At 32.7% G+C, this 24,193-nt stretch overlaps 1 protein-coding gene and 1 long non-coding RNA gene across 4 annotated transcripts; one reads left to right on the forward strand and one right to left on the reverse strand.

Moving 5' to 3' along the window:
* Positions 1-218: 218 nt before the first annotated feature.
* On the forward strand, positions 219-2,338 carry LOC120071712 (uncharacterized). Its single transcript, XR_016527566.1, has 3 exons — positions 219-1,031; positions 1,984-2,055; positions 2,133-2,338. It is a non-coding gene; the product is annotated as an uncharacterized LOC120071712 (long non-coding RNA).
* A 2,658-nt stretch (positions 2,339-4,996) lies between these two features.
* On the reverse strand, positions 4,997-23,701 carry NOF1 (U3 small nucleolar RNA-associated protein). Of its 3 annotated transcripts, none has more exons than XR_005480168.2 (25): positions 23,419-23,659; positions 21,611-21,716; positions 21,387-21,498; positions 19,271-19,401; positions 17,720-17,882; positions 16,589-16,733; positions 16,338-16,464; positions 13,930-14,030; positions 13,715-13,840; positions 13,295-13,375; positions 11,984-12,177; positions 11,488-11,560; positions 10,618-10,677; positions 10,490-10,528; positions 10,314-10,402; positions 9,771-9,835; positions 8,720-8,766; positions 7,734-7,793; positions 7,458-7,529; positions 7,329-7,372; positions 7,100-7,194; positions 6,887-6,992; positions 5,754-5,816; positions 5,587-5,658; positions 4,997-5,421 (listed from the first exon to the last, which is right to left on the reverse strand). XR_005480168.2 is itself a non-coding variant. In XM_039023270.2 (25 exons), the coding sequence occupies exons 2-25, from the start codon at positions 21,636-21,638 to the stop codon at positions 5,347-5,349; spliced, it is 2,154 nt and encodes a 717-aa protein (XP_038879198.1). In that variant the 5' UTR covers positions 21,639-21,716; positions 23,419-23,701; the 3' UTR covers positions 4,997-5,346. The 3 variants fall into 3 exon arrangements, 2 of the variants coding, with proteins under 2 accessions (XP_038879198.1, XP_038879199.1); XM_039023270.2 differs by having other exon boundaries at positions 7,329-7,358; positions 23,419-23,701; XM_039023271.2 differs by having other exon boundaries at positions 7,329-7,358; positions 21,611-21,669; positions 23,419-23,623.
* Positions 23,702-24,193: the final 492 nt, after the last annotated feature.

The following is a 24,193-nucleotide window of genomic DNA, read 5'->3' on the forward strand; positions in this document are numbered from 1 at the left end:
AACCAGACAAGGGCAAATCAGGAATTTAGAAATTTGTGGTCATGTGCATGTCACGTGAATTACCATAAATCTTATCTTGGGTGATTTTGCCATTTTTCAAAACAAAACCTTAAATTTTGTCATACGCTCTAATTCCCCTAGAAATTAACGGGTTGTTGGGTGGGTTGGAGTTGGATTAGGTAGGCTTAAAAAGCCCACCCCGTGTTTGATGGACGCTCAAATTAAAACGGTGGGTTTTAAACCCCTGTTTCACTCCCCATTTGTAGCGTTTTAATTACTCTACCCCCTCTCTTCCCTCACACTTTTTCATTACTCACCTCTCTCTTTTCTCATCTTCTCCTTTCTTTCGTCGTTCTTCTTTGGTTCGTTTGCATGTCTATTTTTTTTTTCTTTTTGTTTCTTTGTATGTTTATTCCTCTTAGATTTCTTTGGTTTCTTCTCAGATTTGGTAGATATGAACGCTTTTCTAGTAGATCTAAAGATATTTCGGTAGATCTAACCATTTTCTTGGTAGATCTAACTATTTTTTTAGTATACATGAACGATTTTATATAGATCTAGTTTTTTTTGTTTAGATTTGTGTGTTGTCCTCTTGATTTCCTTATGTCATATTCTTCCTTGCATGTTTTATTTTTTCGATTACTATTGGCTTTGTACTTCGTTTGATTTCTGACTATTCTGATATAGCTTACATGTTTGTGACTACCTAGGATTTACTCCTATAATTTGTTCTTCAGCTCTCACAATTAGCTTCCACTTTTGTTTCCACGAACTCGAATGGGTTATATTTTCTTTATCCATTTATATTGTATTTAATTCGTCTCTGTTCTTCCTTCCATATCTATTCTATTTCCTATTCCATACTTTTTTTATCCAGATTTTCTCTTGTCGCTTCAATATTAAATCACGTGCCCTCCCCTTGCCCTTTTTCTTATGCTTTTCCATCGAAATGGGATGGCAAGTGGATCCGTGGTAAGGGATGCTAACCGTGTTATTAGAGCTTGGTAGGGGTCAATCTGCCCCAACAAAAGGTCTATTTTCTTTTCTTTTCTTTTTTCTAAGGGTCAATGATGATTTGTTCTAAAAACCAACAGTCTCATATTAGGGTATGATTTCTGTTTTAATTCTATTACCTTTCATGATTTCTGTTTTAATTTTATTGCCTTTTCATTTTTAGATTACAAAAAGGCATACATCTCTGGTTTTCCTTATTTTTTGAATGATTTTTTTTTTATTTCCTTTCAATCTGTTTTTCCTTATCTTTTGAGTATAAATTCTGCTTTAATTTTATTTCCTTTCAATTTTTTTTCTATTCTAACTCTGTTGAAGGATTTTTTTTTTCTTCGTTCCATTGAATTTGTTTTCAGTATTGAAATAATTTAATTGTACATTTAAATTTGACTTCAATTTTAGAAGTGTTGAAACTGTTTATTTTCTTTGCTTGGAATTGGATTTGTTCCAATGAAATAACTTCTTGAAATCATGAGGCCTTCTCATATGTATTATTATGTCCTTTCATGTGTTAGATATTATGTTGTATTTATGTCCATTTCTAGCCCAACCACTAGTATTGACCTGACCATTACTTAATTTATTTATTTCTGAGTTGACTGTTTTTATTATGGGTTTACCTGAATTTATTGAAGTTAGGTGCACTAACTGTACCTAACTTTCCTCACCAATCATATTTATTGTATCCTCTACTTATACCAATCTCTCCCTGAGACTTCTCCACAGACTTCTTTGATAAAGTATGTTGATACGTCCCTGATCCTTCCTTTTTATTTCAATTTTCTTTTAAACCGATAAACATTCTCATATGTGTTGTCTGACGGTTGCAACTTGCAATATACTTTGTTTCCATATACTTTGTTTCCTTCTTCCACCTCTAATTTCAACGTATTCCGTTCATATAAGATATGCATCCTCCTTTCTTTATAATCAAAGTAAGATATGTCACTAACATTTTTATGTTTTTGTTAGGCCTTGAACCGATTATTTGTCCCCCTAGTTGTGGACCGACTCGACCTTCATTCACTCTGAACATAAACAAAGGTATGATATCGTATATTTTATTACTACTTCAATCGTATGCACTATGGTCTAACTACACTTCTTTTTCTTCCGTGTAGAGCCCAAACTAATCGAACATACCTTTCGTAACTAGTTTAAGGTTCGTGAGTTTTTACATTCGGAATGATCTTTGTTATTGTCTATTCTTTGTTGTACTTGTTGGAGACTATTTAGTTGTAATGTATTATGGTTACTTATTTTTGACTTGTATGTTGAACATTTTCCCACATTTTCTCCCTTGTGAGAATATTGGATTTCTTTTTTATCCTCTTTTTCTTCAAGAAGACTATTATAATAAAAAGTTATTAGGAAAAATATTATTTTATAATATTAAAATCTGGGTTGTATCAATTTAAATTTTGAATTATCAAATGAATGAATTTAAATCCTAAGTTTTCTCAAAAGTATATTAACTTACATCTTCCATTATGTTTGATTTGGATAAACACAGGGTCAAACTTATAATTTTGTAAATTAAATTCCTACATTTTCACAAACGAATCAATTTAAACTTACTTTGAAAATTGTTTGTGCATCAATTATAATTGTCCATTTTATTAATCTATAAATAATTATATGTTTTGCATGATATTTTTAAAATAGAAAAATTATTTCAAATAGTAAAACTGTTGAAAATATTTATAAGATATAGAAAAATTTTAGAACTATCAATAATAAACGCGGATAAACATCGATAGATTTCTATCATTGATAGTTCTAAAATTTTGTTATATATTGTAAATATATTTAAAAAGAACCCTTTAAAATAAGTCTAAAGGAGTACTAATTAATATACTTACGAGAAGTTCAAAATTTCAGTTGATACAATTATTATTTTACAGTTTAAATTTATACAAATATTAAAATGTATAAATTGAAAATTTTTCCAAGTTATTTATTATTAACCCGTTGTATTTACTTTAAAAACATGCTAACAAAAGAAGAATAATAACTAAATTTAGGATAAAATGATTTTTAGTTTGATGTTTTTACTATATCATATTCAAAGTTAATAGGTTTCTATTGATGTTTTTATTTATCTTTTTTAAGTTTTAGTTAAGATTTTAAATCTACACATATGAAATAATTCAAACAATATAGATTGAAACTTTGAAAATAAAGAAAACATAGCAATAAAATGAAAATTTTAAATAAACTACTGTATTTATTTTAAAAACGTGCTAACAAAAGGAGAATAATAATAACTAAATTTAGGATAAATTGATTTTTAGTTTGATGTTTTTATTGATACCATATTCAAAGTTATTAGGTTTTTATTGATGTTTTTATTTATCCTTTTTAAGTTTTAATTTAAGTTTTAACTAAATTTTTAAAACTACACACATGAAATAATTCAAAAAATATAAATTGAAACTTTGAAAATAAAGAAGATATAGTAATAAAATGAAAAAGTTCTTAAAATAAACTTTGAAAATTAACTACACATATGAAAGTGTTCGGCCAAATTTCTTATTTTTTGGGTGTGAGATGACAAGGGCTTTCCTAGAAATAATTTTAGGTACTTTTGTATTTTTCTTTACATTTTTTGTCCACTATATAACTGTTTCAAAAAATTTAACCATCAAATATTGACTAAAACCAATTGTCCAAATTATTTTATAATATGAAAGTAGTGTTTTGTTTTAATATGCATATATTACATTTCAAGTTGATATTTATTATATTAATTACATAGAGTTGTTCTAAGTAAGGTTAAGTAAGTCTCGAAACTATCATTACAAACCAACTCTAAATTATGCTTAAATTGTATACCATTATAATAAATTTTAGACAATCCCAAAAACAGACCTTTCGTTTGTCCACCAAAAGACAAACGACTATGATACTGCACACACCTACTTGCTCAGACGCACTAGACTGGTCACTTAATATTTTAACCCGAAAACACATATTTTGTGAATTTGTTTTTTGAAATTGTCACATGTGATCGTTTAATAGAAATTTTGTGATGTTCAAAATAATATAACTATACTACACTATCACATTCTCACCATCATTATGAAATGGAGGGTAGTTATTCCCTATACAATTTTAGTTCCACATATACGATCCATATTATATAGACATAAACTGTTAAGTTATCCAGTTATTCAACGTTTATGTGTACAATATGTGAAATAATAATGTCAAGTTAACAAGATTCAATATACATATATACAATATACCAATTCATTAGTAATTGAGCATCAATATGACATGTATTTTGGTGATGTATTTTACAGATTGAAGAGAATTAAAATTATTACAATCTTTGAAAAGAATACATTGAAAATAATCTATTGTGTTTTACAAATTGAGATTAAAAAAAATGAAATTGTTCCATTTATGCCATAAAAGATTTGAGAAAATAGGTGTATAATTAAAGATTAATCAACAATAGCAAAGCAAAATAAAAAATAAAAGAAAAGAAAAAGAAAACACAAAAAAAAAATATCATTTAAAAAAACTGTATCAGATACTTCAACTCAACTCAATCTTACACTCAAACACAGACTTTCAAACTTAACTCAATTCAATTCTACACACCAAACACAGACAACCGACTCAACTCAACTCTACACAACAAACATAGACAATTTAACTCTCCAGATAATTTAACTCTTTAGATAATAATTATCAATTCAACTCAATCCTCTACTTTTATCACGCACCAAACGCTCCCTAAGAAGTAACTTTACATTTTTTTAAAGACTTCCCAGAGAAGAATTAAAACAAAAACAAAAGGCAAAAGGCAAATAGATATCAAACGTACCCTTAGCTACTGGCCACACTACAAGATTTTTTAAGTATGGTATTTTTATTGGTTCATCTATAGCATTTCATATATAGCCCAACTGTTGAGCTACTACTAAAAATAAACGGAAAAAGATGAAAATCTCAACGTACTTAAATTGAAAAAGAATTGCTCGAACTCTAAATATTACTTACTTCTAAACATTAGTTGTTACAGAATATGATTCAGTTTATTGTGGAATCATAATGTTTGAAAATTTGAAGCTACATAAAAATTCGTTTCTTCCTCAACTTTGACAATAAACATAAAAAAATCTCAAATACATATACTACATAAAAATAACAATCAGAAATTATGAAAAAAAAATCACTTAATTGGAGGGCCAAAGAATAAACAGAACTGACTCTTCACCGCAAAGAGATTTTGAAATTAAGGAACATAGCATTCTTTCATTTTATAGAGATCGTCACATGGTTGTTCCTATCCTTCAGCAAGCTTGATGGCAGCTAAATTGGACTTCAGCAAAATATAAAGACTTTTTTCTCTGATGTTGCCATCCTTTTTGCTGTTACAGTTCCAACTATTCTCTCCAGCTAACATAATATAGACAACAAGTACAACAGAACAAGTTGTAAATATGAGCATTAGCACAATTAATTATAACACCTATCATCTCATCAGAGGTTCGAATCTGCACCCCATTTTTGAAATAGAAAAGATAGTAAAAGAGTACAACGGTACAGCACAGCAACACTTACCCGGAGCTGATCAAAAGGAGAAAATAGAACCCTACATGTCATGTTCTGGGATTCATCAAGCATATTTACAATCTGAAGAATTGGGGTGAGGATGTCATAATGAACTCAAAGATATGGTGGAACATAACATTATAATAACTAGTTCAGTAGACCATCATTGTATTTACCTCGGGGTAAAACTCTTTCCTCTCTGGAAGGGAATACATTATTAAGTTTTGTATGCCACGAATCTACGACCAAGAGGAAATAGCATGGTCAATGATAACAATTTGTATACTATTACCGAGGAGCAAAAGTAATGGAAACTACTAAAATCGATGACTAAATATTACTTACTTCTAAAATCAATGACTAATGAAACAAATACAATCAGGAAAAATATAAAACACAATTCTCCATAAAATTTGGTGTTTTCTGAGCAAACATAAACAGAACTAAAGCAATCTCTCCTTTAAATACCATTCAGCTATGAGATGTTGGGGCAAAACTTTTAATGAATTTAGTTTCTATTGACCCTTCCTAAGAAATTATTTGAACTGCTCAAAACAACTTCATTGTCGGCATCCCTTTAAATTTAAAGTTCAATTATCATGGTCTAATACAAGTTAAGGTTGTGATTAAAAAATTTCAAGTGGAGTGGATTTAGAGGATGTATGGGAGATGATTAAAATTTTAGGTAATTCTTAAAGTTTTTTTTTTGAAAAGGATACGGCCTTTATTAATCATTAAGATTTAGTACAAGAGATGTGTACTTGGAAAAAAAAGGCAAATACAAATAACCAAGAAAGAAAACATAGGATCAGCAGGCGCACCCGGGCATCTCAACTAGGTTGACACCCCCATAGCACCCTCATCACATCCAACAAAATTGATGAGCCCTTAAAGGCTAGCAAAAGGTTAATACTAATGAGAAAAGACAAGGAAAAGCTTCACAAACAGAAGCTGCAAAGAACTAAAAATACAGCAAGGAAATTAAAACGGTCGAGAATACTTAAAGTAATCTTTGAAGAGTCTTCATTTTCTTCTAATTATAATTGTATAGGATCACAGCCAACAAGAGGAACCTTTTTCAACCAAGTAGTTTCGAGTGGCTAGATATCTAATCTCCTAGTCTTTCTTTTCTTTTCTTAAACAGTTGGTCTTTCCTTTATATTCTTTCATTCTGGTAAATGGACGTTAGTTCTTAACGTTCCACACAAAATGGATACACATGCAAATAATTCTCAGTGGCAGATAACAAATATACAATAATGCAGTCAAAATTGAGCTCTTGAGAAATGTACACAGCCCTAAAAATAACCTTATATCTGTGATAAAAATGAGCTCTCTCTGTGTATAATATGATCTTCCGCTTTCCCTCAAAAAACCAATTTCGCGCTCGTGATATATCACTTTGCTTTGTATACCTAAAGAATAAAACTAGATCATTATGCATGACAACAGTGAAGAAAAAATTTAAAACTAATTTAAAAAATTATGCATCAATTTAGAAGTAAAACGATTGGCTTCTTACTCCCCAAGGAGACAGAATGAAGCGTTCTGCGCCTTCAAAAAGTTCCGAACTCGGACAAACTCAAAGTAAGAACTAATGAATAGCATGACTCCACCCTGAAGTGCCAAATTCCAGGGTAAGATAAGGCAAAAAAAGTAAATAAAATAAGTATAGATAAGGCTTCGACAATCTCGCAAGTAGACTTATCTCAACATCTAAGATAACATCATTAGTAGTAAAATATTGTTACCTGACTAGATTCGTTTATCTTTGGAAACACCTGAAGAAGAAACCCTTTAAATCATCATATCAATATTCAATAATAAAGATATTTAATCTCGTTTCTGCTAAGTTTTTCCCAAAAATACAAGAAACTAACCTTCTTAGAAAAGTATTCAAGACGAGCATCATCAACATCAGCTATAGAGTCTGCATCAAATCTTTCGTACACCTGAATCAAATGTATACACACAAGAAAAGTACCTAAGATGAACCTTCATGAACATCAACTTACAAGAGGTTTGGCTACATGTTAAAATTTTAAAAGTGCTTTAAACAACTTTAAGGTGCTTTTGTAAGAAGCCGCTCAATATTATTCAAAACAACTGCTACAAAAGGAACAATAAAAAGAGAAGGGACAATAGAGTAGACAAACCTGCCGCACTTGGAGCACAACTTTTGGAAGGATGCCTTTGTATTCACATAACAACCTCACCTACCAAATGTCACATTGAACATTGAGGATATATAGTAAATGGAGATAAATCGAATCAAAGTCACAGAGAATCAGTAAAACAAAAGATCTCGACTCGTCTCATCTCCATTTAATAGTAGGGAAATTATTTTAAAAAATAATATTGATAGACACGGATAGTAGTCTATTACTGTCTATTGCGATCTATCACAGATAGACCATGATATTTTGCTATTATTCGTAAATATTTTGGTTCATTTTCCTATATTTGAAAACAGCCCTTAATAGTATGTAATAGGTCCAAAAAAAATATAAATAAATAAAAAGGCCAAATTTTTGGTGATTCTCTGAAGCCAGGCCAAGTTACAAGGTAGGAGAGAAGAAAATGAGAAAGATAGATATCTGTGACATGATAGAAAAGGAGATTATCATTTACTGTTTCTATTATCATATCTTGTACAATTTTCAATTCTACTCCAATGCCTAAAGGATGCCTGGCCATTGATTTAATCAAAATAACTATTTAAGAAAATGTGTATATTCAATGGGAAGAATAAAATTAATGAAAATGAAAAGATGCTTATAAGAACAACAGGTCAAACTCAACTGGCATGCTTAACCAATGTGCAGAGATTCATAAAGTAGGAAAGAAAGGAATTCCAAAAAAGAATGAAAAATAAAATAAAAATTAAAGAGTCCAAGTATAAATAGGCCAATGGGGTGATATGAATTTTCTGACATGCACAAGCATCATATTCTCAGCAAAATTTTAAAATGCAATTCAAATATAGCATGAAAAGAGCATTTGACTCCTCAAATTGGTCTGTATTATTCTTGTCTCACACTCAAAAAACTATCCATGGAATCAAATAAGAATTAAGACAACGATTAGAGAGAGAAAATGAAATTTCTCCACTACAATAATGTAACAAAGGAACGAGATGCACCTTTCCTTCGAAGTTGTTGCAGTAGCGATTGAAAAACCCATTTATATCTGGCAAAAAATGGGTATGGAAAAAGTTAAAATACTTCATAGGAATCATGAGGAGTATGATAAAAGAATTGATGCTGTATGAATACTTTATTCATAAAAGATCTGAACATCAGAAAACTAATTAATTTTCCTTAGAATAAACCAATAATTTATAAAAAGGGAAAAATCTAAAACACCATTCTGGATAATTGCACAGCACGACGTGGTGTGTTATGCAATTGTATTTGCAGATAGTATTACTTGATCCAATACATTTATTTTTGTTTCTTAAATTCCCTTTTATTCATTACTTATTTGTGTTACTATTTTATTCTTACCTATCATCTTTTGCGGCTTTGCCAAATTTGTAATTTCTAGTTCTGATATGTTACCTAAAAATGTGAATTAATTGATGCACAACTGTTAAAACTAAACAAAATGAGATTTTTTAAGACCATTATTATTCTTATTAGCATAGATACCTAGATAAAATAGGGTAAATTTTTCAAGTGTTCATATTATGTGTTCGAACACTTTCCCTGCTCACAATTGTCCATGATGTAAACAAACTTATTATTATTAGAAGACTAATCACCATGATTCACACCCAATATTGTTGTTGATGACTCCAAACTTTTCTTTCTCAAAAGACATCCTTATGGGAGGATGAGTCACTCTATGTTGCAATGATATTGCAAAAGAAATTACACCTTGTACGGTTAAAAAGAATTGTTTATACGTGATTCAACAATTTACATAGGAGAACCCTCTTGCTCAAGTGATATCAAATCAAAGACCCCACTTCTACAATTTTATCAAGCCAAGCCATATAGGTCTGCATTGGCCGAAAGCAATCATCAGTTTTCACATATATTAATGAAATTGAGTTTTGGACCCAACAAGAGAATACTCTCACTCACATGGCACTAAATCGAGTTAGAAAATTAAAAATCCAAAAGTTATTTGGAGATTCAAGAAATTGAGCTACACAGATTGGATTATATACAAACATATAGACACCTTACCAGGGTTTGAGTGGAAACCCAAAACTATCGACTGCCTATATAACCTTGCATATCCATCAAGATACCTACAATATGAAAGAGATTTTATACATTTAGATGATGGGATAAAATTTTCAGTCGTGTATACCTAATGAAATCAGGTAGAGTAAAATAATGTGATGGGTGGACAGGAAACCAGGAACCCTACCCAAGGAACCTTAAAACTACGAACAATTCCTAAACAATATACTTTACCATCTCAAAAGCATTGCATGTTAAATCATCAATAAACTCAAAAGCTTAAACAGATGGGTTAGAGTAAATTTAATTGTATCAATACTCTAACATACACACTATAATAGACCATAGAAAAATAAAAATTTCAATTTTCAAATCAATCCACAAAGTTTATAAATGAAAATTGGAATGAAATGTAAATTGTGGAAAACAAGCTTACAAAAATAATAAAGAAAAGAGAAAAAAGATGAAAAGGTTATTGAGTGGAGTACAGTTAGTCCTAAGACAGGGAAATATATATCTGAACAAAGATAATCTGGAACATACCACTGCCTTATCCGCATCACATCAGTTCCATGCTGCTTCGAGGGTATCTTATTCATGTGTTCAATAACAGTATTCACATGGGACCAGTTCTAGTTTCATTAGAGAGAAAGCTCCAGGTTATTACGCAGCATAAAGCCTATAAACAAAGTTTCTAATTTAGTAGAAAAGCAAAGTACCTGCATTGCTATAATATCTGCATGATCAATGATTAGAACCTGTTCAATGAAGCACAATATTCATATAAGTCACATATACAGGAAAAGAGGAGCTACACTAGAATACACTTGTAGCACAGAAATAATACCTCAATGGAAGAAAGATAATCGACATCTTTCTCCTTGTTTTGCTCTATTTCGCCAAGTTTCTGACATAAAATGTTGTCATTGCATGTTGAATCAAAATATGCCAATGTACCAACCAGCAATAAATATCTATCAGAAATTAATTCTAGTGCTATTATAAAAATAAAAATAAAAACAAGTAAAAAGAGGGGTAAAGGGGGGGAGGGACACATAGGAATATCTGTACAAACAAACAAAAAGAAAAATGATCCTTGAGAAACAAAAAAAAAACAAAACAAATTTCTCGATTATAAAGTAGTTTAAAAATAAAATGTCTTGAACACTGAACAGGCCAATAGCGTCATTAATGCAGAAATAAGACAGTGGTAAATAAAATTTCAGCAGACACAAAACCACATTAAATCTCCAAAATCCTATTGAACCCTAAACTGTTTCCAGCTAAAATTCTTACAACAGTCTTGCAAGTTGCAATTGGATGATAAAGGATCCCTGACCCCTAAACATATTATCATACAACTAAGACAGTAATTATGTGCCTATGTTATACGGTTCCCCAGAAATTCAAGGGATTAAGGAAAGACACTTTCTTAGCTACAAGTAAATATATCAACCAATAATACTCAATGGCTCATTGACTTCTACATTACTGACAAAAGCATAATTGGTGGGGTCCATTTTCACTATAAATATTAGAAACTCAGCAGATTCTCGAAATATGAGCCAGAATATCATCATGGAGAACATTTGAAAAATTCATAACACTGCAGATAATCAGTTAATCAAAGTACGCGAATATTGCCTCAGATATAGTGGAAATATAAATTTACGGGGTAAAGAAAGGATTCTTAAAGTTGACGAAGAAAATAACTCACTGTTATCAGACCAAGGGGAGAAGCAACAATGATATCCGATGAATAGAAATCACTGAACAACTTAATGCTCTTCCTACAAAAAAGAAAAATTGGTACGAATAAGTCAAAAAATATATTTATTTTGATTGGATGAAAAATATATATCAATAAACAAATTTACTTATTTTTAATTATTTAAGTAATTAATTAATTTAAATTTTATATATATAAAAAAATTAATTATTAAGAGGGAAAAAATAAAATAAAAACCCACAACAAAAAGCATTACAATTATTTTTTTGGAAACCCCTATAATTTAGCCGCAAGCAAAAACAAAAAAGAAAAATTAAAATGATAAACATATAATCAATTGTTGAGAAGAGAGAGTAAAAAGCCTATAGCACTTTCAGATCATATGTAAAAATAAACATTTCATGAAACTACCATATTAGACGGTCATGAGACTTCCTGCCAAAAAAATGAATTTGAATAGAACTATAGTGCATGTGTAATTCACCTGGTGAACTTGATACCGATCATAAAGAGATCCTCATTATTCCCACCAAAGAGTGCTTGAAAGTCAGAAGGTTTTGAAGATTTTTGAGAGCTGGAACTCTGGTCATTAAGAGATAATTCAACCATATCTTCGTTCTTCCCAACATCTCCATTTCCAAAATCTTTGTATAGACGGTCAAGATGCTCCACTGTAACCTAAAAATCAAAGGCAAAAGGTTAAAGATGGAGCTACGTATCTTGGCTATGGTTGAACATCCAGTTGTTTCCTTCAACTTTGTGGTGTTCCTCATTGCTAGACATGCAGTGTGTCACAATCGCACACTCGCAAGGGTCTCAAGACAATCCTGCGGCACTTGTTCTCACCCTCAAACAAGTCGGCCGATCCAAATCCGAATAGTCGATGGCACAATGGACGTATCTCACAACCTCCACCCCGTTCTTGAGAAAATGTTTTAGAAAACGGGTTTTAGAGGAAAAGGTTTTCGCAAACATTTGAAAGCATGCTTAAGCAAAGAAGATTAGTCTTACAGCTAGAAAGCAATAAGCAACAACGCGAATTTATAGCATACAACTCACTGGTATGAGGATATGATGATTAGTCTTACCCCCATATAGTGCATTCCGAACAAAAACATATCCGTCACCCTTGCATATGGAAATGGGCGAGCGGTCACACACTAAGAAAAGTATATAAAAGCAAACTACCTAGCAAAAGAAAATACATAGGATGAAAGCATAGTAAAAAGAGGTAGAGGCGAACATGCGGCCATGGGCAATACGCCCTGAACAAGCATGACCGTGACAGTGCATGCAACGTGTGTTGCCGGTTTATTCTGACAAGTGCATTTGCATGTGTTCATAATCCTATTAACATGTGTTCAAATTCATACAAGTGCACATGAATGGGAAGGGAGGAAAAAAAAAAAAAAAAGAACACCATTTGATAATAGGTGAATGAAATGAAGAGATACTACAAAAGGCATATTTTCCTACCCCCACCACATGTCCAATATGATTCAAATGATATAAACAGTTTTTTCTGCATACATATATGATTATTGTCAACTAATACAGCAATCTTGACATAGATTAAATCTGCGGACAACCCAAGTAGATGCCTTCAAAGTCAGTAACATATTAAGTTCCGGAAAATAACCTAGCACATATGTCCTACAAAATTTACACTAAGGTACCAACTGAGATCATGTGAGCATGGAATATAGTAGCAGTGTGCTAAAAATGCACGGGAAAGCTAGTTCTTCAAGTTATATAGTTCATCACAAACATTATCCTTCCGTAAAAAGAAATGTACCTTGTTTGCTGATGGGGTAAGATGCAAAAGCCTTTTAATTACACGAAGTGCAATGCTTGCAAGGGGCAATAAAATCAGAACCTGAAGCAAATCGTTGCAACAAAGAATTTAACTTTTTTTTGTCTGACAAAACAAACAAAACTCTTGAGTTAATTACAAGCCAAAGCATAAATCTCCCCATTAAACGTTCAGCAAACATGCCCCATGAGCTAATCACAATGGGTAAGCATAAATGTAATTTGAAAGTTAACAAATCTAAATAATATAAAAAATTGGAACAAAAATAGATAAAACTGCCTCCAGGTCCTAACAAAAAATTCATGAAATAAGGGGGTCAAAAACAACTAGTTGTAGTGTGACATTCAAAGCCTTTTCAGTATGGCGAATAAAAATATTATGAAAAGCGGCCACTGTTACAACCTTTGGACGAGTAAATCCATGATCAAGAAATTTCTCTCCACTAAGAATCTCAGCACAGTCTTGATGCTTGGCTACTTTAGAATCATTCTTCATGATGAGGTCTCTAGTTTTGAAAACATGATTCAACTGCAAAACATATTTTTCCTGTGATCATTCACCAGAACAAACAAGTATTCTAAATGAAGTTCCATAAGGAGATAGAGGCATGCACATACGGAATGCATAATATATGAATCCACGATCCTCGAGTCCTCTTCAAGACCTTTCAAATAAAAGGGTTTCTTGTTGCAGTACAGTATATCCCGGTAGCTGTTGCCTAAAAGAAAATTATAAGGATAAGCAAAGTGTATCCACGCAAGCATGCACATACACAAACAAACAATTACGAGAACGAAATCCACAAATACAAATATTTCACCACTCTTGACAGCCAAACTTACTGCTTTTAGCAATCCAGCAAAATCAATACCACCATAGATGAATTTGCACCAGAGACCAAATCTCACTAGGATCCCTCTAAATGCCTCTAAAACTTTAATATTTCTCTCGCCCCACAAGTCCCATAACATCACACACACTCCTACAAGCCATAGAACGACCCTTCTCCCAAAGAGGCAAATAGAAGAGGAACTCTCCGATCATATCTTTGACGTCCCTCTGAAGAGCTAACGAAATGCCAAACACCTAAAAGAAATGAACTCAAACAGATCTTGCAAGCTCACAATCCCAAAGAAGGCAATCCATGTCTTCCTTTGCCTTCCAACGGAGAAAACAGCAAACAGCCCAACTAACAAGGGCAACTTTCTCAAGTGTTGATCCAAGGTGTTCACACGATCGAGTAAAACTTCCCAGGTAAGAACTTAATCTTCTTTAGTGCAGTTTTGTGGCCTTGGTTTTTTGTATCTCATATTTTTTTATTCTTTTTATTCTTTTTCCTCAATGAAAGCTATTCTTTCTATATATGTACACATAATAGCTTAATAAGAAACCACTCTTCTTTCTAAGGAGCAGATAGAGGAAGTACTCCTTAATCATATCTTTGGCTTGTTTGGGTATACAATCCCTATTACGCACCACAACAACCCTAAATACCCTAAAAAACCAAATCCACGAGGAATAAGAAAACTGGCAACCCCATAAGAGATGGCTAAGATCCTACTCCTGCATATGACAAAAGACACCCCACTACAGACACATGAAAAAATGCCAGAAGATACAATCCTCGGTGTCACTTTGACATGTAAAACCTGCCTAGCAAAGAAACTTGGGAACATTCACCTTTCAAAGAGAGGAAAAAACAGAGGCAACTGAACGGGAGAAAGGGAACAAAGAATGTGGAAATCGAAGTGACAAGAAAATCCTTCAAACAGTATGGTTTTGTAGTAAAAAAACGCCATGTAAACAATAAAGAGCCTAATAGATTAAGTCAATATAACTATTCCAACTCTTTTATGGGTTGGATAGGATCCTTGGTGTTCACTCTACCGCATAAGACTTGCCAAGCAAAGAACTTCACTTTCTTAGGAATTTCTACCTTCCAAAGAGAGGAAAAAACTAGAGCTCCCTCATAGGGAGAAAGGGAACAACAAATGCGGAAAAAATAGTGACACGATAATCCTTCAAACGAGTTGCCTAGTGGTAGATAACAAGGGTCATGTAAATTATAAAAAGTAGAAAGTTAAGTAAATATCACTACTCAACTTTTTTTTTGGCTTGCCTACTTAAGGGTCATGTAAATAATAAAGGGTTTAGAGAGAATGGGTTAATGCCATGGTGGTTACCTACCTAGGGTTCAATACCCTATGACTAGGAGTTACCTTGACAACCACATGTAGTAGGTGTTGTTCCATGAAAATAGTTGAGGTGGTGTAAGCTAGCCCAATTACTCACATATATCAAATATATATATAACTTCTCAACTTATTAGCAGCAAGCACTCTCCACAAGTCGGCTAAACATCACAACAACTAATGCAAAGCTTGAAACTTCCAGCATCATAATTTCATGCAGCAGTTTTTTCTCTCTGACGAGGACATGTTTATATGAAAAGATTGAGTTAGAGAGAAACATGATTGTAGGTTGGAAAAGGAGAATCCTTTTGAGATAACAATTTTGCAAAGATCCAACTAGTTACACAACGTTAAGAATTGGTCCTCGGATGAGTTGATCATATCAAGGGATTATAAATGTAGGTCTCTACACTATAGGGAAAGAACCACAGATTGGAAAGACAACAAAGAAGCTAACGTCTCTGCCTTTTGACTAGAATACTAAGAAATACTGTACATCAATTGTGATTTCAGAGAAGGCAGGCTCTCAACTCCAACTGAGACTTTTTGTGTACGATCAATGCTTACTCCTGCATCATACCTATGTTTCTTTTCCTATTCCATCCATCCATTTGGAGTCTAACGTAAAAAACTCATTTTAACCTATACTTACAAATATGTTTATGGGAAGAAATGAATTAGAATATGTTAGTGAAATATTCATTTCTTATCCCACAAAAGAAACCTTTCGCCAGGAGAGAACCTGAAAGCTTGTGACAGTATGCGGCAATATATCTAAAAACCATGTGTATGCATAACCATATAAGCATATATATACCCCAAAAAGAACTCACAAAAGGAAAAGAAAGATCTTTGTCTCGACGAATGGAAGTCAGTGCCTCCAGATGTCTTGTACATATCCAACCAGTGCTCATATAACCTTAGCTTAAGATCATAATTACTAGATTTAACGTCGAGTTCCTGAAACATAAAGAATAAAAATATTTAACATTAAACAATCATAAGAACTCGAGAATTTTCTTCTCAAAAGGGGGGGATCACAAAAATAAATCAAATTGCAAAAACTCTATAGATATTAAAATACCTCTAAAAAGCACTCTCCGGTACCTGACCACTTGCAGTTTGACATTCCTACTGCAGGAACCGCCCATGTATATTTCCATTTCATTTTGAGGAAATTCTCAACCTCTTCTTTAGATAACTTGTGCTCCATGTGTTTGTTAAAAGAACTGCATAAATGGCATATAAAAAAATAGATCTTATGACTATGATCCCTACAGCCACAGGGTTTACTTAATTCTTAGTTTTCTTTTTAAGAAACAATTTTTCTTTTAACAAGAATTAAAACTTTTCACAAGAAAACAATTATAATAATAATCATACGGGATTGAAAGGCCACAACCATGCTCTTCCACTCCAACCAACATCCTTTCAGTTACCGTACGTCCATACTAAACTCTCCTATCAAAAACACCCACCGAAAATTGTCCTCATCTAGTCGCCAAAACTTAAAAATCGAACCCAGCACCCATTAGTTGAGTTGGGATAATTAGTCTTATCAAACTGGTTTGGGTAAAACAAGAACAACTTGAAATCATTAATTAACAAAATATTGCATTCTACTGGTGGTAAAGTATTGAAGTACATATTTCCCATTTCTTTTAGGAAACAGAAAATATATTCATATAGCAAAGCTGGGAGATGAGTTATACATCCCCAAAAAAGCCACGGACTATAAAACGAAAATATATTCATATTGGGAAGCCAAATGATCTCCACGTGTTTGACTTTTCCCGTCACAAAATTTAATGAAAATTCAACTTAGAACTTTTAAATATTAAAATAAATAGTTTACATATTAAATTTTATACATCAAAACAGGCATATAAGCTCACAAAGTGTTAGTGATTTACTATCTTTCAAGTGCTTTCTAAATAAACAACTAAACCAACTCAACCAGATAGAGACTATAATCTAACTAGAGTCATTGAGGGTCAAAGCACCACCTCACCCAATCAACGAACACCCTGAATTTAGAATTAGTAAAATCCAAATAATACAGTTTAATAACCAAACAAGCAATTATAATCACTGACTTCATAGTTCCAATTAAAGAAAGGGAACAATGGATATTTGAAGAGACTTTTATTACATGAGATTAGATTTCAAAAATAAGGACACCATTTAGCTGATGCACCAAAAATTATGGACTAACCTAGTTCTCTCTGATGTAGAAGGGTCACCGTGAGAACCAACTTCAAGTTCATTCTCCTTATCAATGTCGGAGCTATCAGAGTCATCATCAATTTCAACGTTTGGCACTGGCTCATACATAGTGTTCCCGAAAGATGGACTTCTACGAAACCCCTCATCAGTCACTACAATATTGAGAGTTCATGTAAATGAAAATAAAAACAACAATTTGATATGGGATGAATCGAAAACATAATATAAAAAATAAAGTCAGGTTATGTCAGTTTTATACAGAAAAGATTATAGAAACAATGCTCAAATGCTACGGGAAAAAAACAGTGAGAACTAATTCAAAATACTTTTTACAACTCAATTTTGTTTTTTTCATAGAACCACTTTCTAAGAAGAATGAAATATTACAAAACTAGGCTAGACATAAGCAGAGGTTTAAGCACACAACAGAGGCACCAAAAGAAAACTAGAGGAAGAAGCTCCAACTATTGAGAATTTCAAGTGTTCTGACACATAAAAGTAGATCTTTTTTAGGGTCATATTTTCAATTTTGAATATTCTTAAGCAACATGCATCCTTCAATGAAATGTTGAATGACATTCTAGTGGCAAAAGACTAAAAGCATAATGCTCAAACTTCCCATAACAAAATTGTATGTAAACCCTAGTAAAGTAGATTGTGCTTCACAACTAATTTTAAGGTCTATCCACAACAACGGGCCAAAACCTCAATATTCCAAAAAAGACCAAGAAAGAAGTGGTGAAACATGAGAAGAATTTCCAAAATCTGTAATTTCGGACAATGGGCACCGTGTTTTCATGGTTTAACATACTAAAGGGGCTCCTAGCAAAGCACATAATAGGGATAGGTCGATGAGAGGTCATGGTCAGAACTCAATTTTCCCCATATTTTTTTATTTGGTGGTAGAAAAACAATGAGAAAAAATCGTTTTTTTTTATTGCCATTTACCAACAAGTCCAAAAAATACATAAACTGGAACCATCAAGGTTGTATAAAACAGCATTACTGCTAAATATAGTCTAATAATCTTAGCCATGAATGTATATACAGGTAACGAGAAGAAAAATTTAGGGTGTGTTTGGGGCAAGGATTATCCTAAGACTATAATAACCACCTCTTGCTATAGTAAATATTATTTTCTATTCTCCAACCAGCTACAGTCAACATTATCTTAAAACTCTTATTTGCTATAGTATTTACTATTTGCTATAGTGTTACTATTTTACATTCATTATTTTTTTATTCTTCGTTACAGTGTTTACTATTTCCTTCTCAAACTAAAATAGTTTACACTTCAAACACATACTATTATAATTCAAACTAAAATAATCTACACCCCAAACACAAACTATTATAACCCAACTATAATAACTTATGATTATAATAACCAACTCCTTGCCCCATACATTTAAAACCAATAATGAAACACGTCATAACAAAGGATTATTCTGATTACAAGTTCTAAAACCAAGCCAAATTATTAAAAATCAAAAAAGGTATTGAAAGATAGCAATGCATGAGATGCCCACATAACTCTTACCTCCTCCTCCTCCTCCTTCTTCTTCTTCTTCTTCTTCTTCTTCTTCTTCCTCCTCCTCTAATGCACTAGAAGATTCAGAACAGTCATCCTCATCATCCTCTGTGTCACTTTTTCCTTCTTCTTGTCTTTGTCTAGGGAAAGACATGGACAAGGCAATGCATAAAAGAGTAAGTTCAAAAGGTAACTATAACTTAGGTGTATTAGCTACTTGCAGAAAGAAATAATAAAGAATATTTTTCTAGTTATGATTCCACGAGCTAACTAGTATAGAAGGAATTATTGTGTTGCCCAACTTGTATATTTAGCAAACATGTCACTCATGGTAATTTACAGACATAATATATTCTCCAATAAACGCAATTTTTGGGGAAAGAAATGAAACAGTGGCTAATTTGTGGAACCCACACATAGCTTCTTGGAACATATGGCCTAGAAGAAACATGAAGGACTGGGAGAGAGAGAAATGGGCTGGCCTTCTGAACACACTTGAGGCAATTACTCTTAATGGGTCCTCTGATGTGAGGAGTTCCAAACTGGAAATTCTGGAACCTTTACCTCGAGATCTCTCACTGCTGCTCTTCCATCTACAGGATTATTGGCTGTAAGGTCTTCCAATCCATTTGGGAAGGCTATTATTAAAAAATGTGAGGTTTTTTATTTGGGAATTGGGCAATTAAATACATTTGACAAGCTTCAAAGGCGTTCTCTTTGGATCTCCCACTTCCCCAGTTGCTGCATTCTTTGTAAAAGTGATAAGGAATCAAAAGATCACCTTTTTATTTCGTGTTAGCAAGCCACAATTTTATGGGATTTTATTATTGATGCGTTTGGTTGGAATCTGGTTTTCCCCCATGGACTTAGAGAGCTTCTTTGCATGGTTTTCACTGCTCATGGTTTCAAGCGTGCCGAGAAGATTCTTTGGTTGAATTTTATTTGGGCATTCTTTCGGTCCATTTGGTTGGAGCGTAGTTCTATTTTCAATGACAAAGAACAAAACCAACATTCCTTCCTCACATCTATTAGTTTCTTAGCACTTGATTGATGTAATTTGGTTCCCCCTTTATGTGATTACAGTCTTACTAGTCTTATGACCAATTGAAGAAGTTTTCTGTAATCCATTGGATAGGATCTCCAATCTTTTTGTATACTTCATCACAACAATGAAATTCTCATGTTTCCTACTAAATACACACACACACACACACACATCTATATCCTCCAATACATACTTAACCACTCAAACTACAAGTTTTTTAAAGAAGCATCAAATCTCAACATTAACTATGGCTAATCCAAGATAGCCGGGATCAATTTTTATATTTATTCTTTTGATGGCCTTGCTTCTAATTTTTTTAGCAAGATTGGTTTGTTTTATATGATAGAAACAACAACTTTCATTGAGAAAAATGAAAGAACACATGGGCATACCAAAAAAAAAAGAAAACAACAACAACAACAACTCAGCCCACAAAAAATGCACCTCTCCCAACAGGAAGGGACTCCAGCTATGCAAAATAATGTTTATAGAATAGTTACAAAAGGTCTTTAAAACCGAAGTCCACAAAAGGTCCAGATTGGTTATTGGTCCAACTCTTAGTGGAAGCTTTCTCTAAATGGCAAGCATCATGATAGAAACATGGACAGTTCAATAATAAATCATGCTTATTAATGGCATGTAACCCCAACAAATGGAAATACTATTGATTTCATATTTGTGACAAATTAAATGATAAAGCTATCAAGCACAATTGGACAAACTAAAGCTCGTAAATACTCTCCATGCTTTTTTCATATAAGAAACTTCAAAAGATTTATTGAAAAGGGAAAACAACTGTGTCATTCAGTTCTAAGGAAAAGGTAAAACAAGATCCTAAGGGTCCAAGGTAGAGAGAACCCATGCTTGGGAAACTACTTGATAAGCGGTCTTCCAATTATTTGATAGGTCATTTACAAAAGAATTTAGAAAGCAAGGAAATCAGAAGTTATATTTTATACAAAGCAACAAAAATAATCAAACTTTAAATATTCTTGAAAATTGGAAAAAAAACCACATACAACAGAATTCACATTTTTTATAATAATAATTCATAATCAAGATCCAGTTAAAGAATACTACCTTTTCACACATGAAGCAGCAACATCCTTATTACATGATCGTAATTGCATTAACAAATTTTCATAGTTAGATTGCTCCGTGAAAACTTCAAGTTCCTCGGCCTCGCTGACTCCTACAAAGAAATAGTCATTTCAGAACTGTATTTCATTATGAACCAGCTAAGCAATCAAGCCATAGTCCCAACAAAAGAAGAAAGAGAGAAAATGAAAATCAAGAATCCTCACCTCGTTTACGAACTAATTGCTTCACCATTGGAATATTGTTGAATACTTCTATGGAAAAACTGAAAAGATGCCCGGCTTCTATGTTCAAGTCATGTTCCAATGTTATCTTGAGACATATAAACAGAAATGTGGTCATATAAGTTATAACTCAAAGCTGACCTTCTTTTATGACACACTGTTTTGGACAATTGTACCTGTTTAATCTCTAAAATTTTAATTGTGTTCCATAACCTTTAATTACAATTCAATCCCTATCATTCATATTTTGACTAAATAATGACATAGCAGGTTTGTTGGATAAATATTGGTTGATTTGGCACCAAGTAGCAAACAAAATGGATAACAAAGCGCGCAGCATCCTTCTGGTGTGGGATTGTAATTATATCAAAGAGAAGATGACTAGCGTGGTAAAGTTGTGGAATTATATTTCCCTCTATCTGGTGCTCTCTTTCTAGCTTTTTTTGTAATTTCAATTTTGTACATATGATGGTTGATTGGGAGTCTTATCTATAGCCCTTTGGCCTTTTGGGGATATCTCATCTCCCCTTTTCCATCTCTGTCTCATTCAATATAGTATTTGTTTTGTATCAAAGAAAAAACAACAACAACAAACAAACAAACAAACCACATAGCTTCATAAAATAAAGTTTACGCTCTACAGGGGAGATTTGATACATTGCTTTCAGAAAAAGAATATATGTTGCAAACATCATTTACATCACCGTCAATCTACCACATCGTGTCGAATCAATCAACTCTTATTCAATACTAACAAACACGTCATGTCATCACCACATAACAATCGAATCAATCAACTCTTATTCAATACTAACAAACACGTCATGTCATCATTAAATTAACAATATAAGAACTATGATTTCTATATGATCACAATTCAAAGTTCAAAGACATGACCGAAACTTCTTGAAGTTTACGGGCTAAATAGACACAACCATCAAAGTTGATGCATTATATTCATTATTTAACCTTCAGTCTATGATCAACATTCAACAATTGGTGAAACCTACTCTGCTATCCCCAAACCCAATTTCAAACTCTTAACCTAGAGAGGTCCACCGAGTAGTTCTAGTAAAAATATTGATTTGAAAAATAATAAGATGTTTCAATGCCCTATGTTCACTGGGACGCAGAACCCAGAAAATACAACTCAATTTCAATAGTCTACCACCGAAGACTTTCAAACACTCCTCTATAAAAACGCATACTCATACAAATACAATAGAGCAACATTAGTCGAGGCCTACATGCAGCAAAGAGATAGCAATTGCAAACAACTTTTCCTATTGTCTTAAATGGGTGCATGAAATACAGAGCATATAGATGGGTCTTGTTTCAACCAAAAAAATGTATACTATATACTCAATGTCTTCTCCCAACTAAATATGGTTCAAGTTGTTCGGCTATCAAAATAACGACAACAAGCTTGGAATTAAAAGAGAATTGGATGACTGATTCTCTAATAATAAAGAATAAGGGAGATGCTGGAAAATCCATGGTAGCAGAAACAAGAAACTTTTAAGTCGAGACCAAAGAGATAAAGAGATGATCAAAGCCTCAATTGATAAACATAAGCAACAAACACAAGTCTAAATGGAACATCCAAACACTAATCACGTCCCAGTTTGCCGCGAGGCTGTTTATTCTTCTTTTTCTTTTTCTTATCTCTGTTCGCATTCGTCTACTTTATTCAAAAAAAAAAAATCAAACAACTCCTCTATTCTTTCATTAGGAATTCCTAGTTTGGGTTTTTCGTGAGATGAAAATCATAATGGAAAATGGGAGAATACCAGTAACAACAATAGAGTAGAAAAAGCAGTGCCAGCCCACTAAGAAGGAGGGTCCGGCCGCACGAGCGGAAGAAATACGATGGCGGCGGCGGCGGCGACACTGAGCTGTGGAGAGGGGGACGAGCAGGCGTGAAGAAGAAGAAGAATAAGTGGCGCGTGGGGCACGTGAGGGTGAGAGGAAAACGAGGTTTTTAGGGTTTTGGTCTCTTTTATTTATCTGAATTTTTTCCTCAAAATATATGTTTTTTATTTTTATTTTATTTTATTTTGTAAACGTGGCCTTAAAGATAAAAAGAACGCTAGAGTTTTTAATTACGGATAAACTTTCTATTTTGTAGTTTCTGTTCATTTTAGAGTTTTTTTTTTCCTTTTTGTACGGATGATCATTGATGTCCTTGTGATTAATGATTCGATTCCATAAATTTATGGAATCTAATCTAATTTTATATTTATGTCAAAGCAGATCGTGGAGATGATCATTAATCATGAAGATACTCGTAAAAATGTCATCCATACAAAAGTCAGATGGGTTATTAATCATAAAGGTGCTTGTAAAATGTCATCCATACAAAAATCGTTTCTCCTTTTTTTATCATTTGCAGTCTCTTTCATTTATCGTTTTTGGTTTCTTGCACTTAATCGATGTCGAAATTTTTTGGTAATTTTAAAATAACAGATTTGTAGGGGCCTTTCGATATTAATAAAAAGGCCCAAATTGTTTACGATGAATAGCAAAATTCAAAAAGAATCCAAAACTGATGGAAGAAAGCCCAAC

The sequence above is a fragment of the Benincasa hispida genome, chromosome 2 (genome assembly GCF_027475165.1).
Source record: "Benincasa hispida cultivar pf3 chromosome 2, pf3_genome.v1.1, whole genome shotgun sequence".
In the NCBI taxonomy this organism is placed as follows: Eukaryota; Viridiplantae; Streptophyta; class Magnoliopsida; order Cucurbitales; family Cucurbitaceae; genus Benincasa; species Benincasa hispida.

Excerpts from the sequence above, each read along its gene's own strand:
- NOF1 (XM_039023270.2), bottom strand. The coding sequence starts at position 21,638 with ATGGTGAAGCAATTAGTTCGTAAACGAG. Across the intron at positions 11,561-11,983 it reads ATCGGTATCAAGTTCACCAG|GAAGAGCATTAAGTTGTTCA; the intron begins GTGAATTACACA and ends TCTTTTTTGTAG. Across the intron at positions 7,794-8,719 it reads GCAACAACTTCGAAGGAAAG|GTGAGGTTGTTATGTGAATA; the intron begins GTGCATCTCGTT and ends GACATTTGGTAG.